Source organism: Chlorocebus sabaeus, chromosome 29 (assembly GCF_047675955.1).
Source record: "Chlorocebus sabaeus isolate Y175 chromosome 29, mChlSab1.0.hap1, whole genome shotgun sequence".
Taxonomy (NCBI): domain Eukaryota; kingdom Metazoa; phylum Chordata; class Mammalia; order Primates; family Cercopithecidae; genus Chlorocebus; species Chlorocebus sabaeus.
In genome coordinates this window covers 4993974-5010795 of record NC_132932.1, presented here as the reverse complement: position 1 = coordinate 5010795, position 16822 = coordinate 4993974, and the positions used below count along the sequence as shown (strand labels likewise).

The 16822-nt window shown below is 41.3% G+C and overlaps 2 protein-coding genes across 4 annotated transcripts in view; both read right to left on the bottom strand.

Annotated features, from left to right (window-relative positions):
* The window catches only part of PCSK6 (proprotein convertase subtilisin/kexin type 6), a 192332-nt gene that overhangs the window by 38807 nt on the left and 136703 nt on the right, over nt 1–16822 (bottom strand). The window lies entirely within an intron of this gene.
* On the bottom strand, nt 13408–16131 carry LOC140710634 (uncharacterized). Its single transcript, XM_073012895.1, has 3 exons — nt 16090–16131; nt 14529–15371; nt 13408–13542 (listed from the first exon to the last, which is right to left on the bottom strand). Exons 1-3 carry the CDS (start codon nt 16129–16131, stop codon nt 13408–13410), a joined length of 1020 nt encoding a protein of 339 aa, XP_072868996.1.

The window sequence follows — 16822 nt, the reverse complement described above, 5'->3', positions numbered from 1 at the left end:
TGTTTGTTTGTTTTTTGAGATGAAGTCTTGCTCTGTCACCACGCTGGAGTGCAGTGGCACAATCTCGGCTCACTGCAACCTCCACCTCCTGGGTTCAAGCGATTCTCCTGCCTCAGCCTCCCAAGTAGCTGGGATTACAGGTGCCTGCCACCATGCCCAGCTAATTTTTGTATTTTTAGTAGAGATGGGGTTTCACCATGTTGGCCAGGCTGGTCTTGAACTCTTGACCTCAGGTGATCTGCCCACCTCGGCCTCCGAAAGTGCTGGGATTACAGGCGTGAGCCACGGTGCCCGGCCTAAAAATTTGGTATTTTTAAAGTGCTGGAATAAATACTCCCAACCTAGAATTCTATATCCAGTGAAAATACCATTCAAAAATGGGTTGAAGTAAAGACATATTCAAAGAAAACAAAGCTGAGCAAAGTCATTGCCAGAAGGCCAGCTTGATGAGAAATGGTAAAGGATGTGTTTCAGGCTAAGGGAAATGATATCAGATGAAAATTCAGATCTACAGGAAAGAATAAAGAGCACTAGAAATGGTAAATATGTCAGTAAACACACCAAAGAGTAGCCGTTTTCCTTAATTTATTTAAAAGACAATACTCCTATAATCCCAGCATTTTGGGAGGCCAAGGTGTGTGGGTCACTTGAGGTCAGGAGTTCAAGACCAGTCCGGCCAACATGGCAAAAACCTGTCTCTACTGAAAATACAAAAATTAGCCGGGCATGGTGGTACACGCCTATAATCCCAGCTACTTGGGAGGCTGAGGCAGGAGAATTGCTTGAACCCAATAGGTGGAGGTTGCAGTGAGCTGAGATTGCACCACTGTACAATGGGAATTGTAAGTATGTAAAAATATGTACTATGTACAGTTAAACATTTATAGTACTATATAATATACATGTTGGCTAGCAGTAATGCACGATTTACATAAAAGCATATTAAAATAAATTAGTACTTAAATTGCATTTAAAGCTTGCACCCCCCTATAGAATACAGAAAGTAGTTCAAATTAGAATACCAGTTTTTGGTATTGGCGGTGAAGTTAAGTACTTTCTTTCTGAATTGCCCTAGAGAGAATTTTCCATCTCCAGTTTACAAGACTGGTGTATTGATTTGTACTACGAGGGCAGGTTCATTTGAGTCGATTATTTTTGGCTAAAGAGGCAAGTGGCATTAAGATTAGAATTGTGATGAAATATGTTATGGATGCTATTTGTCCAATGATCATGAAGGGCTGACTTATTGGTTGACTTCCGATTCAAGTAAGAGTCAGTAGGATAGCAGTTAGGAGTCAGAATAAGAATTGACTAAGTGGACGGAATGCTATACTTTGTTGTTTGGATTTGTGGAGCATGGGTACGATTATTAGGATAAGGATTGATAGGAGAAGTGCTAATACACCTCCTAATTTATTGGGGATGGATTGTAAGATTGCGTATGAGAATAGGAAATATCATTCTGGTTTAATGTGTGGAGGGGTGCTTAGGGAGTTGGCTGGGGTGTAGTTATCTGGGTCACTTAAAAGGTCGGGTGAGAATAATACTAGTGTTATTAGGGCTATAAAGAGGAGGATTAGGCTTAAAATATCTTTGGTTGTGTAGTAGGGGTGGAAAGCAATTTTGTCGGAGTGAGAGGAGATCCCGCAGGGGTTGTTTGATCCTGTTTTGTGTAGAAATAATAGGTGTAGAGTTGTGAGGGCTGCGATAATAAAAGGTATAATAAAGTGGAAGGTGAACAATCGTGTAAGAGTTGGATTATCAATGGAGTATCCACCCCAAATTCACTGGACGAGGTTGGTTCCAATGTACGGAATTGCTGATAATAGGTTTGTAATTACTGTAGCACCTCAGAATGATATTTGGCCTCATGGGAGTACGTAGCCTATGAAGGCTGTTGCTATAGTTATAAGCAGAAGTGCAATGCCGATGTTTCAGGTTTCTAGGAGAAGAAAGGAGCCATAATACAGGCCTCGGCCTACATGTAGAAAGAGACAGATGAAGAATATGGAGGCACCATTAGCATGTAGATAGCGGAGAGTTCAACTGTAGTTTACGTCTCGAATGATACGTGCGATTGAGGAGAAGGCGGAGGAGGTATCTGGTGAGTAGTGTATTGCTAGGAATAGGCCTGTAATAATTTGTAGAATTAGACAGGTTGCAAGGAGTGAGCCAAAATTTCATCATATGGAGATGTTAGATGGGGTAGGTAAGTCAATGAGGGAATTATTGATTATTTTTATGACTGGATTGGATTTGCGTATTGGGGTCATTGATGTTTTTGTAGTTGAAGTACAACGATGTTTTTTCATATAATTGGTCATGGTTGGAGTCCATGTGAAAACAATGGCATATATTTTATTCTTATTAAGTGTATTATTAGTTATGGGGTTTGTGGGGTTTTCCTCTAAACCTTTTCCTATTTATGGAAGGCTAGCATTGATTGTTAGTGGGGTGGTTGGTTGTGTGATTATTTTGAATTATGGGGGGACTTATATGGGTTTAATGATGTTTTTAATTTATTTGGGAGGGATGATGGTTGTTTTTGGTTATACTACGGTGATGGCTATTGAGGAGTATCCTGAAGCATGGGGTTCATGGTTTGAGGTTTTAGGGAGTCTTTTGGTAGGGTTGGTGATGGAGGCGGGGTTGGTTTTATGAGTTTTAGATTTTGATGGGGTAGTGGTAGTAGTAAATTTTAATAATACGGGAAATTGGGCGGTTTTTGAGGGAGAGGGGTCCGGGTTAGTTCGAGGGGATTCTATTGGTGCGGGTGCTTTATATGATTATGGGCATTGATTAGTGGTGGTTGCTGGTTGAACGTTATTTGTTGGTGTGTATATTGTTATTGAGATTACTTGGGGCAATAGGTTATGTTATTAGGAATAGAGTTAGGATAAGGGGAATAAGGAAGGATAGAAAGTAAAATTTTATTATACCTTTCTGGGTGGTTGTGATGATGGAGGTAATAGTGTGGACATGTGAGATTGTTTTAGGCATAGATTTTTCTAGTCAGATTGAGTCTAGTAGAAGGGAGCTAGGTTTTGACTTATAAGTAGGTTTTGGTAGGGGATTATGCGGTGAATTGTAGTGGGAAAGTATCCTAGTATATTAGAGAATTCAAATATGTGTGATGGTATATTTATTTTAAGCTTGTTAGTTATGAGAGTAAGGTCTAGGGCTACTAGAAAGCCTAGGGCGGTTATGTATAGGGCTGAGAGTTTTAGGTGGTAGGGTATTGTTAATTGGGGAAGTGAGGTAGGAGGAATATTATTAGTGATGAGAAATCCTGCGAGTAGACTGCCGATTGTGAGGCGTTTGGTTGGGTTTAATAGTGTAGGAGAATTTTCGTTAATGTTAATTGAGGCTGGGAAACGAGGTTGTCCTGTTAGGGTGAGAAGAATAGTTCGAGTACTGTAGGCGCTTGTTAGGGATGTGGCAATGAGAGTAATAGATAGGGCTCAGGCGTTGGTATATGACATGTTTGCGGTTTCGATAATAAGGTCTTTGGTGTAAAAACCTGTAAGGAAAGGTATGCCTGTGAGTGCTAGGTTGCCGATGGTTAGGGAGGTTGAGGTGAGGGGCATTGTTTTAAACAACCCCCCCATTTTTTGAATATCTTGTTCATTATTTAGGTTGTGGATAATAGATCCGGAGCAGATAAATAGTATAGATTTAAAGAAGGCATGAGTACAGATATGTAGAAATGCTAAGTATGGTTGATTGATGCCGATAGTAACTATTACAAGGCCTAGTTGACTTGAGGTGGAGAAGGCTACGATTTTTTTAATATCATTCTGTGTTAGGGCACAAATTGCTGTAAATATGGTGGTGATGGCCCCTAGGCATAGTGTAAGGCTTTGGATTAGTGTATTGTTTTCCATTAGAGGGTGAAAGTGGATGAGTAGGAAAACTCCGGCAACGACTATGGTGCTGGAGTGGAGTAGAGCTGATACTGGGGTCGGGCCTTCTATGGCGGAGGGTAGTCAAGGGTGAAGGCCAAGTTGAGCTGATTTTCCTGTTGCTGCCAGGAGAAGGCCTATTGATGGGAGAAGATTTGGGCTGGAGTTTAGGGTATTTGTTGAAAATCTCATGAGTTATAACGTAGGAGGGATCATGTTATGCTCAAGATAAGGCCAATGTCGCCAGTGCAGTTATATAAGATTGCTCGGATGGCTGCTGTGTTGGCTTCTGTTCGGGCGTGCCATCAGCCAATTAGTAGGAAGGAGATAATCCCGACACCCTCTCATCCAATGAAAAGTTGGAAGAGGTTATTGGCGGTAACCAGAATCAGCATAGTAGTGAGAAAAGTAAGAAGATACTTAAAAGAATTGGTTGATATTTGGGTCTGGACTTATATATCATAATGAGAACTCTCTAATAGACCAAGTAATGAATAGTGCAACTGGGGTAAATATTATGGAAAAGTAGTCTAATTTGAAGCTTAGTGTTAGTTCTAATGTTTGGATTGTTATTCAATGTCAGTTTGAAATAATTGCTTCTTGATCCAGGAAGACGTACAGAGTTGTGGGAATGAGGCTAATGATAAAAGTATATATTATAATTGTTTTTACATAGTTTGGATATAAGTGCTTTTTGTTGGGATTAATAAAAGTAATAGTAATTGGGAGAATTAGGGAGGTTAGGGTTATTATGGTAATGGAGGTATACATGGTTGTTACTTTTATTTGGAATTACACCAATGTGTTTGGTTCCTAAGACCAATGGATAACTGTTATCCTTTAAAAGTTGGGAAAGCCATTTTGTTAAAAATGGAGGCATGGGTTAGCAGTCCTTGCGAGCTTTCTTGGTAAATAAGAAGTGGTGGATTTCTATGGTTAGATTCACAATCTAATGTTTTAGTTAAGCTATATTTACAAGAGGTAAAACCTAGGATAATGTTAGGGTTAAAGGATAGGAGGAGAATAGGGGAGAGGTGCATAAATATTAATGTATTCTCTCATGTACAGGAGGGTTTTATGTTGATAATATGATGTGTAAGTATTCCTCATTGTGTTGTGGCAAATATATAGAGGGAATAGAGGGCTGTGATTAGTATATTAAGTCCTGTAAGCATAATGGTAATGCATGATCAGGAGAATGAAGTTGTTATTACAAGGAGTTCTCCTGTTAGGTTAACAGTAGGGGGTAAGGCTAGGTTAGCAAGGTTTGCCACAAATCATCAGAAGGTTATTAGTGGGAGTAGGGTTTGGAGTCCTCGAGAAAGTATTATAATGCAGCTGTGGGGTCGTTCATAGTTTGAGTTTGTTAGACAAAACAATATGGATGAAGTGAGTCCATGGGCAATTATAAGGGTAATTGAACCAGTGAAGCTTCAGGGGGTTTGAATGAGGGAGGCTATGATTACTAGGGCCATGTGGCTTACGGAGGAGTATGCGATGAGTGATTTTAGGTCTGTCTGTCGAAGACAGGTTAGGCTTGTTATGATCACGCCTCATAGGGATAGCATGAGAAATGGGCAGGCTATACTCTGTCAAAGGGTTGAGAATAGTGGTTAGTCGTATTATGCCGTAGCCACCTAGTTTTAGGAGTACTGCAGTGAGAACTATTGATCCGGCAATGGGGGCTTCAACATGGGCCTTAGGAAGTCACAAGTGTAGGCCGTATAGGGGTATTTTTACTATAAAGGCTATTATGCACACTAGTCAGGTAAGTATGTTTCCCTGGGAAACACAGTAAGACCCTGTCTCGGAAAAAAAAAAAAAAAAAGAAGGTTGCTTACAGCAAAAAATAATATCACTGTTTTAAGAAAGAGTTTGAAACAAATACAGAAGTAAAATATAAAACACCCACCGCTACAGCACAAATGAGGAAGAGGAGGGGGATGGAATTACACTGCTATTAGATCCTTTTATTTGTGAAGTGTAAAGCTGTTCAATATTAATTCTAAGTAAAGTGTAATAAATTAAGGATGCATATTGTAATCCCTACAGCACCACTCAAAGTACAGCTAAAAAGCCAATAGAGGAAATAAAGTGGAATACTGACAAATATTTGATCAATCTAAAACAAGGCAGGAAAAGAGGAACAGAGTATTTTATCTTCTTAATACTGTTGGATTTAGTTTTCTTGACATTGGGCTTAGAATTTTTGTATTTATGTTCCTGAGTGAGATTGGCTGAAAATTCTCCATTCTCATATGTGCTGTTGGGATTTGGTATCAAGAATACACCGGCTTTAGCTGGGCATAGTGGCTCATGCCTGTAATCCCAGCACTTTGGGAAGCTAAAGCGGGTGGATCTTCTGAGGTTGGGAGTTGGAGACTAGCCTCGCCAGCATGGCAAAACCCCATCTCTACTAAAAGTACAAAAATTAGCTGGGCGTGGTGGCATGTGCCTGTAATCCTAGCTACTTGGGAGACTGAGGCAGGAGAATTGTTTGAATCTAGGAAGCAGAAGTTGCAGTGAGCTGAGATCGCACCACTGCATTCCAGCCTTGGCAACAGAGTGAGACTCTGTCTCCAAAAAACAAACAAACAAACAAAAAACACTGGCTTCATTAAACGAAGTGGGGACTGTTTCCCTCTTTTCCTACTGTCTACAAGAATTTATGGAACATTGACATTATTTCTTCCGTTTAAGTGTTTGGCAGAATTTGCTGGCAAATTGCTGTGGCCTTGAGTTTTCTTTTAAATTATAGAATCAATTTCTTTAATAGGACAATTTTAAATTTATGTAAACTTCTGTCAGTTTTGTTAAGTTGTATTTTTTCTTGGAATGTGTTCATTTAAAATTCCTTTGCCACAAAATTTTAATGTACACAGGATCTATAATCATGTTCTTTTCATTCCTGAAATCATATAGTTTCAGTTTTTTCCTTGGTCTACTTACAGGTTTATCATTTTATTAGTTTCGTTCAAGAACCAGCTTATGGCTTTTTAATTTTCTCTACATATGTTTGTTTTCTATTTTGTTAATTTCTGCTATTTTAAAAATTCCTTCTTTCTTCATTCTTTATGTTGTTGGTCTTTTTCTATCATCTTAAGTTGAATGCTTAGCACATTAATTTTCAGATTTTCTCTTTTCTGATATATGCAATTACGGCCATAAAGTTGTCTAACTACTATTTTAGCTGTTTCTTCCTTATTTGAACATGTAGTATTTTTATTATCCAGTTTTAAATATTTTCTAATATAAATTATGCTTTTTTCTTTGAACACATGAATTATTTAGAAGTATTTTTCAATTTTCAAATGTATGGAAACTTTCTAATTATCTTTTTGATTTTGATTTCTAACTTAAGTGTAATGTCAGAGAACAGTCAGAGAACAGGGTTTACATGCTACCAATCCTTTGGTATTCAAAATACATTGAGGCTTCAAAATACATTGAAGCCTGCCAAATGGCTCAACATGTGGCCAATTTTCATAAATCTTCCATCTGTGTTTGAAAAGTTGGTGTACTGGCTGGGTGCGGTGGCTCACGCCTGTAATCCCAGCACTTTGGGAGGCCGAGGCAGGCAGATCACGAGTTCAGGAGTTCAAGAACAGCCTGGCCAACACGGTAAAACCCTGTCTCTATTAAAAATACAAAATTAGCCAGGTGTGGTGGCACACACCTGTAGTCCCAGCTACTCAGGAGGTTGAGGCAAGAGAATCGCTTGTATGTGGGAGGCAGAGGTTGCAGTGAGCCAAGATTGTACCACTGCACTCCAGCTTGGGCGACAGAATGAGACTCTGTCTCAAAAACAAAAAAAAAGGTTGGTGTGTTATTCTGTTGTTTGGCACAGTGTTCCAATATGTCCATTTGACCTAAATTGTCAATTGAGATATTTGCATCTTCTATTCTTATGAATTTTTGCTGTTTTATCAAATATATGCGAGGTATGCTAAATCTCTCCCTCCTGTGTGTGTTTGTCACTTTCTCTTTGTAGTTTTAAAAAGTTTTTGCTTTATGTATTTTAAGGCTGTGTTATAAATTGCATGAAAGATTAGAGGTGAAACTTTTAGAACTGAACTATACCTTTTATCAATATGTATAGACCCTCTCTACATATTGATACATACACAGAGCTACATACAAAGCTCCAAAACATGCTTTTTGCCATGACATTTCTGTTTGCCTGATGTTAATATAACTACACTAGCTTTCTTTGGGTTATTATTTGCCTAGTATGTCTTTTCCCATCTGCTTTATTTTTATTTCTTCTGTTTTCTTAAATTTTAGATATCTTTCTTGTACCTAGTTATAACAGTCAGTCCCAGCACGAAGCAGACAGCATAATTAAAATAGGATGATCCAAAGAGGCTTTCATAAGTAGACTATTTACAAAGGTGTGAGCAGAGGGTAACAAAGCCAGAAGGGACGGTCAGGTCCCTGGGACTACTGCTCCACAGGCAAGGTAAGGGTGAACTGTGACCGTAGGAAGTGCTGGCTGCTGAAGGACTGGAGAATCACTAACTCATAAATAAATATCTCCTCTGTCCCTCCACTCTCCTGCTGGAGTTTCCCCTTGACTGAACTCAACTATAAGCCTCAGGCAAGGGAGTCTGTGGGGTGAAGAAGTAGAGAATGGATCTGGTAGGTAAATGAAATATATGTGACACTACAGAAAACACTTTATTTTTATTTTTATTTCTTTATTTTTTTTTTTTTTTGAGGTGGAGTCTCACTCTGTTGCCCAGTCTGGGGTGCACTGGCATGATCTTGGCTCATTCCAACCTCCGCCTTCTAGGTTCAAGTGATCCTCCTGCCTTACCCTCCCAAGTATCTGGGACTACTATTAGGCACACACCACCATGAGCTGCTAATTTTTATATTTTTGGTAGAGACGAGGTTCCACCATGTTGGCCAGGCTGGTCTTGAATGCCAGACTTCAAGTGATCCACCCACCTTGGCCTTCGAAATACATTTTAAATACATGAAAAAAAAATCCAACATGACAACTGTTATCTCTGAAGGGGAGCAATGAGTCTATTTGCCTTTAGTGAAACTACTGATGTTATCGCACTTGTTTGTAAGCACTTCTTTTGTGGGTTCTAGTCACACAGTTTTGTCTGTGTCTCCTTTTCTTGGGTGCCCCTGAGGTCCCAGTGTTATGTGGTCTGCTAGGCGGGCTCCATAGATTCAGCAGATGCCCTCAAGCAAAAGCCGGCATCATGATTCCGTTCACCTCTTTGGCTGTGAACATTTCAACCAACATTTACAATTCTTTTCCGTGGGAGGGAGATTTCAAGACACTTGTCTTCTCTGTGGTTGGAAATAAAAGTCCACAACATCTTTTAACATTTTGATCTTGTCTTTGTTTTGGAGTAATTTGTTAGCAATTTAGGAAAACAGTTTTATATATCTTTTATTTATTTTTTAGAGACATTAATATTTAGACTGAAAAAAAAAAAGCCAAACAGATTATGAAGAAAATAAAATCATAAACAAATTGGGACTTTTTTTAAAAAAAGGAAAAAATTATCAAAACTCTGGAGAGGAAATTTAAAATTATTTTTAAGTCAAAAGTGAAATAGCAGGCCAGAAAAAAATATTATATGAACTATGACACACACAGGGTTATTACACCAATATTTTACATAGACTACATACTTATCAGCTTGATAGCAACACTGAGAGCTCTTGGGAAAGACAGAAAAGAGAATTTTCTTTCTTTCTTTCTTTTTTTTTTTTTTTTTTGAGACAGAGTCTCGCTCTGTCACCCAGGCTGGAGTGAAGTGGCAAAATCTCGGCTCACTGCAACCTCTGCCTCCCGGGTTCAAGTGATTCCCCTGCCTCAGCCTCCTGAGTAGCTGGGATTATAGGCGCCCACCCATGACCGGCTAATTTTTGGATTTTTAGTAGAGACGGGGTTTTGCCATGTTGGCCAGGCTAGTCTCGAACTCCTGACCTCAAGTAATCCACCCGCTTCAGCCTCCCAGAGTGCTGGGATTACAGGCATGAGCCACTGCGCCACAAAGGGCAATTTTCAAAAGAAAAAACACAGTGCACAAACATTTGAAAAAGGGTTCACCTTTGTTAGTAATGATCACAATGTAAGCTAAGGAAGGATATCATCTTATCTCCTCCAGAACTGCCCACTCCCGGTAAGACTACAAATCAGTTTAACTATTTCGAAAAGCAAATTGGCAATATGTATCAAAAGTAGGCATATTTGTGGTTTCCACCTCTTATCTATCCCAGTAATTTTACTTCTGGTAAATAATCCCAAAGAAATAATTTTAAATTCAGGAGAAAGCTTTTTGTACTATGCTGTTCACTCATAATAGGAAAAAATGGAAAGCAATCTACATGTCCAACAACAGAGAGATACTTAAATAAATTATGGTACTTCCATTGGTGAAGTTTTATAAAAATCCATAAAATACTGCTTACGAAGGATATTTAATGACATTGAAACGTGCTTGCTATGCAGGTAACAAAAAGAAAGATCAAGTTATATATGCAGCACAGTTAGGACTCTGTAAAATGTCAGGGGAGAAAAAGACCAAGTAGAAATGTCTGTAGAGACGTGGTTTTGAACATGATATGTTTCTGGAAATAAGTAATGAAGTCAAATGTTTGAAAATCAAACGCACTCATCTATTCTGGGGCGAACCTGGTTGCCGGAATGCTGAACTGTGCAGGCAGCAGGAATGCCCAAGCATACCTCATTCCTAAAACTGAGGGCAAATCTGGGAAAGGGGTTTCAAGAGAGCTCTCCCTCCTCCTCAGATCTGTCATTTTCATTTTCATCAATATTTAGTATTTTATTTGCAAAAATTAGCTATGAGGTGAGACAAAGATTATCTTTTTGTTATGCTTTCTACTGGAGACACAGAACTGACTAAATAATGCTGTGATTCATAAATGTGCACAGCAGCAGTTGGTTGCATTTCTCCCCAAGATAAGTGGGGATCCATATTTCTTTTTTTCTCAAACGAGGAGAGTTTTGGGGAAAGGTGTCATTGCAATGGCCCCATGAAAGAGAAAGGAGGTAAAGAGATTGACTGCAATATTAATGCAAATGGGGTTAAAAATGGAACTTTTTGACAACAGTGTGTATGGTGACTGTTTGGAGACTGTGCCAAGTTCTTCAGCTCTGTTTCCAAGGAAGTGGGAGTGATACTCTATAATTGCACTTTCCAGAAATGAGAGTTTAGTGACAAACTTTAAAGCCGGCACAGAAGGCATGTGCTTTAAATCTGTCTTCCTTTCTAGCATCAAGCACAAGATAGATTGAGCCATCGAACACAGATTGCAAAATCTCAACTCTTATCTTAGAAATGAAGATTAGCTCGAAACAGATGTCAATAAAACACAGATCAAGGCTGCTGGCAATAAAATGAGAACAGTTATGCTCTTGGGGAAAAAAAACATTGTTGAAAGGGCCACTGAAAGGAAATTAAGAATTCATGGAACTTTTTAGGATGAATAAAGGGAAAACATGGTCACCTCAGAAGAGACTACTTTCTTCCCCTTCATTAAACATGTTACTGAGTATGCACAGCTGAAAACAGAACTGGTTAAAATTATATGAGCTCTTGATTTAAACAAGGTTCATGCTTGCATGCACATGCATTCATTCAGTCAATCAGCAATTGCTTGTTAGCCATGTTCAAAGTGCTAAGCCTTCGGGGGAGAGAGCTGAGATATCCAGTTCTGGACTTCCAAAGGCAACCAAAGTTCTAAACATGATGTCTTTGGTCATCTATCCCTCTGCAGCATTTCATAGAGATTATCAAAGCTCTTGTTCAATCTGCCACCTGAAGATATGTTTTAGTCCACGTTCCCTAGAAAACAAGGGTCCGAAGCGAAGCCCACGGGCTGAGGCTTTACTGGGAGGTGCAATCCCAGGGCAACAGGAGTGGAGGGCAGCAGGAGGAAGGGCATAGGGTTGACAAATGGAAGGAGCTGTGTTTCAAGCTGGCTGCAGCTTCACAAAAAATCAGGGTGCTTGCTTAGCCAGGGGAAGTCTTCCAAACAGGTCTTGTGAGGCCAATGTGCCCTCAGACAGGAAGGGCATATACTTTATCTCCTTTCATTGGGTAAACCTTCCTTCTGGGTTGTGTTACCTGCCCCCTCCAGGCAGCTTTTGCTGGGGAGGCAAGATGCCAAGCCTCACCTGGAAGTGGAGAGAAAAGCCACAACCCCACCCCCAGGTCCTGCTGGGTTGGACTGGACTCCTGTGCCTCCACCGCTCCTCCCTGGTGGGAACGTCAGCAGCCATTCCAATGCCCAGGCTTCAACGTGGGGGAGGCTGGGAGAGGCTGGGGGAGGCTGGGGGAGCTGAGGCAAGGAAGTGAGGGCTAGATCTCTCTACTGGGCAAGAGGCAAGGCCCGACGACAGCGGGGCTGGGCCAGTCTGGGGAGACACAAAGTGGGGCCAGTGTAACATTTATGGAGTAAAACGTCATCAAAATACATGTTTCGAGGTATAAAGCATGAGCTGTCATGTTTGAAAATAACCTGCTTCCCTGGGCTTTCTGGAGTCTTCCAAAGGTGTAGCATCACCTTCACGAGAGACTCTGTCACAGCACAAGGCAGAACTACAGAATTTGATATGCAACTGACATGTGTAATTGGCTTCAAGGAAACTTAATAGCAAGAAACACTTCTTGGTGTTTTTGATATCCTAGGCACTATGGACAAAGACAGATCGTAATCCTGAAACCTTTAAAACTCCCCATAAAGGATTTGCTCATGTGAAACCTTCCTCCATTTGAACCTCCCCAGGTCCGTTGAGGTAGACACTATTATTCCCACCATACATGTGCAGAAACAGAGACTGAGAGGTTCTGTGACCAGGCCAGGAAGCGGCCAGTTGAACTCGGACCACACCTGCCAGCTGCTCTGTTCTGGGCTCACCCAAAACACCACTCTGAGGTTCAAATCCCGTTCAGGGGCTCCAGTGTCTGCGGCAGCCTGGTCTCCTCCCGCCACCCTCCTGCTCCATTTGCTCAAGTCGACTGGATAGCGGGTCAGGTTTGGTTTTCATAACTGATCTATACCCCGATAGCTTATTCTGCAAGTTCTGGCAAAAGCACTACAGTTCTGACTAGACCTTCCTCGATCCTGTCTCGGCTTCAACTTTCAGGTTTCTGGGAAGGAGAGAAGCAAAGCTGGGATTCCACAGAAGCGCAGGGTAGAGTCAGGTGCACTGGGCTCAGCTCCAAAGAAAGCCAAGCCCTGTGGGAACTTCCTAAATGGCTCTGCCCCTGGGGCCTGTGAAAGTCCTGAGGAGCCAAGGCAATGCTTGGCTTATTATCTCCTCCTGGCAGTTTCAACACAAAGCTTTTGGTTAGCAAAGTTTTGTTTGTTTTTCTTGGGATAAGTGTTGCTTAAGAAGAAGAAAGGAAGAATAGAAATGTACCTGCTGAGTTCAAAAGTCAGAAGAGTTTTCCCTTAGGGCCAGCCAACCTGATAGCAACCCAGCTTTGCCTTCAGCGCAGCAACCCTGGATTCAGTGGATTCCAAATTCCTGGGTTCTGCAGAGGTCACAGCCAATTGAATTTTCCTCAAAGGCATGGAGGCAGGTCTCTACCAGCTTCTCCGGGCTGGAACTTTCCCAGAGAGCAAAGGCACCAATTCCTAAAGACTGCGGTAAAACACACACTTGCAGTGGCAGGTAGGGAGAGGGGAGAGAAGGAGCCTGGGCTCCTGCGACAACCTACACAGGCTGTGTAAGAAATTTCATGTCCACCAGGTGCTGGCAACACGCAGATGAGGGAGTCATGAGTCCAGGTCTCCCAGCCCGTCACTGGTGGAGACAGCATGGGACCCAGGCTCCTCTGCCTCCGTATTCCCACTCTTTAAATCACATCACTCCATGGCCCCCAGTGCAGAATGCCATATAGATTCGTTACACACATTTGTTCTACCATCTCTGCAACTCCTGCTTGTTGGCTTTCTATCATGATTATGCCTTCTTGTGTTTTCGTTTATATTTTTTTATTTTTATTTTTTCTGAGATGGAGTCTCACTCTGTCGCCCAGGCTGGAGTGCAGTGGCACAATCTCAGCTCACTGCAACCTCCACCTCCCTAGTTCAAGCAAGTCTCCTGCCTCAGCCTCCCGAGTAGCTGAGATTACAGGTGCACGTCACTGCACCCGGCTAATTTTTGTATTTTTATGTTTCACCATGTTGGCCAGACTGGTCTCCAACTCCTGACCTCATTGATCCGCCCGCCTTGGCCTCTCAAAGTGAAGGGACTATGGGCATGAGAGACCCCACACCTGGTCTTTAGTTTATATTTTATTTGGATACTACAAATGTTGAATATCTTGTGTTTACTGGTTATTTGTATGTTTTCTTTATGAATTGCTTTTCAGGCTTTTGGCCTATTTAGTGATATTATTTAAATATTTCTTAGTGATCTGTAAGTACTCTACATATTAAGGGTATAACACAGTATAGCACTCTGTGATCACCTACAACACAGTACAGCACTCCGTGACCACCTACAACACAGTACAGCACTCCGTGATCACCTACAACACCGTACAGTGCTCCGTGATCACCTAAAACACAGTACAGCACTCCGTGATCACCTACAACACAGTACAGCGCTCCGTGATCACCTACAACACAGTACAGCACTCCGTGATCAGCTACAACACAGTACAGCACTCCGTGATCACCTACAACACAGTACAGCACTCCGTGATCAGCTACAACACAGTACAGCACTCCGTGATCACCTACAACACAGTACAGCACTCCGTGATCACCTACAACACAGTACAGCACTCCGTGATCACCTACAACACAGTACAGCACTCCGTGATCACCTACAACACAGTACAGCACTCCGTGATCAGCTACAACACAGTACAGCACTCCGTGATCACCTACAACACCGTACAGCGCTCTGTGACCACCTACAACACAGTACAGCACTCCGTGATCACCTACAACACCGTACAGCGCTCCGTGACCACCTACAACACAGTACAGCGCTCCGTGATCAGCTACAACACCGTACAGCGCTCCGTGATCAGCTACAACACCGTACAGCACTCCGTGATCACCTACAACACAGTACAGCACTCCGTGATCACCTACAACACAGTACAGCACTCCGTGATCAGCTACAACACAGTACAGCACTCCGTGATCACCTACAACACAGTACAGCACTCCGTGATCAGCTACAACACAGTACAGCACTCCGTGATCAGCTACAACACAGTACAGCACTCCGTGATCAGCTACAACACAGTACAGCACTCCGTGATCAGCTACAACACAGTACAGCACTCCGTGATCAGCTACAACACAGTACAGCACTCCGTGATCAGCTATAACACAGTACAGCACTCCGTGATCAGCTACAACACAGTACAGCACTCCGTGATCAGCTACAACATAGTACAGCACTCTGTGATCAGCTGTAACACAGTATAGCACTCTGTGATCATCTAACCTCTAGGGTTGAGGTATTAGAGATAAAGGTGTCTACCTGTGTATTAGAAATTTTTACGCCAAATATTACTTTAATTTTACCCCTTGGAAAAATGACCTTTTAGCATATGTAGAATTCAGATGATCACTATTTGCTGATTAGCAAGATTTAGTCAGAAAAATAGTCTGATTTATTAAACAGCAGTAGACCTGGGGGCCTCTGAGTGGGCCCTGGGAAGAATGAAGTCAATGAAAAAAGAACCCCTGGTTGTGATGTATAGTCCTAGGGGAGGACCCAAGGCGCTACTCAGAGGGGCTGGCTCCACAAGGATACAGAGGAGCCGGGACGGGTGGGGAGCAGTGCACTTTGAGCCTTGGTCCTGCAATGAATACGTTCCCCTTAAAGTGTGCTCACGCCAAGAGAAAGACAGCCCTCTACCCATTCAATTCCCAGTATGTAGTGGTGTGCTGGGGCCGACTAGCACTGGCTTAACGGAACTGATTGTTAACATTTTCAGGAACTTTGTGAGCTGGTTGTTAAACACAGCCTTTATTAGAAATTAAATTACAGAAGCTTACAATTGAATAAATTATATTAAAAACAAAGGTAATGAATATTCACAAATTACCCCTTCCTCATGATCTCACTATATTTTGTCACTTTCAGGGTTACTTACATCTGTTTCATCTACACATGGGAAGCACTATTTGATGGTGGCTACCGGGCCCCTCTCTTACCAACCCGTCTCCAGTGATGTCCCGTGAGCAGCTTGAAATTGGCCATGGCGGGAATATTCCCATATGGAAATTGACAAATTCTACAAACAAGAGCTGGGTTTACTGTTGATTTTCTAGACTTAAGAAAGTGATGGAGAAAGCATTAATAATGCAGGTATAACTTAAAACTGTTTCGTGTCTGTAGGCATTACATTGAGAACAGTATACAAAACTGAACAGATATTCTTCCAGTATTTGAAAAGTATTTTCCAATTTAGCAAAGAAGTTGTTCCCATCACTGGTGAGTGAATGAAGTTCTGACATATGTCTTTGTTGTTTCTGTGGCAAAAATATTACCCAATATTTATGCTGGAACGACAACTGTTCATGAATTCCAACCATCGGTTTGTTATGGATACAAGAATTTGTCAAAAATCAATGAAAACAGTCTCTGAGAACCAGTTGGCTAAATAGAATTTATAATACAAGCAGTGTATATTTTATTATTTGTAAGTTGTTTGCTACACATCCTTTATATCAGTAAAATTTGTAATGAACTTATGTGATACATCTATATCTATATATAATTTCCCCCGTGTAGTTGTTAAATATTTACCAGCAAGCAGGACAATATAGCTTCATGGGTGGTGGGAAAAAGGGGACAGGATGGGATGCCTCAGATAATACCCAAATAAACAGCCTTCTTAACTACCATGAAACAGAAGACTCAATTCAACTGAACATGTAAACAGGGCAGA

Bases quoted from the DNA above. Each gene is read 5' to 3' on its own strand.
- LOC140710634 (XM_073012895.1), bottom strand. From the start codon at position 16,131: ATGGCCAATTTCAAGCTGCTCACGGGACATCACTGGAGACGG. The intron at 15,372-16,089 runs GTTGGTAAGAGA...CCTCAACCCTAG, and splicing joins CGGGACATCACTGGAGACGG to AGGTTAGATGATCACAGAGT. The intron at 13,543-14,528 runs GTAGGTGATCAC...GTTTTACCGCAG, and splicing joins ACGGAGTGCTGTACTGTGTT to TCTTTAGGAATTGGTGCCTT.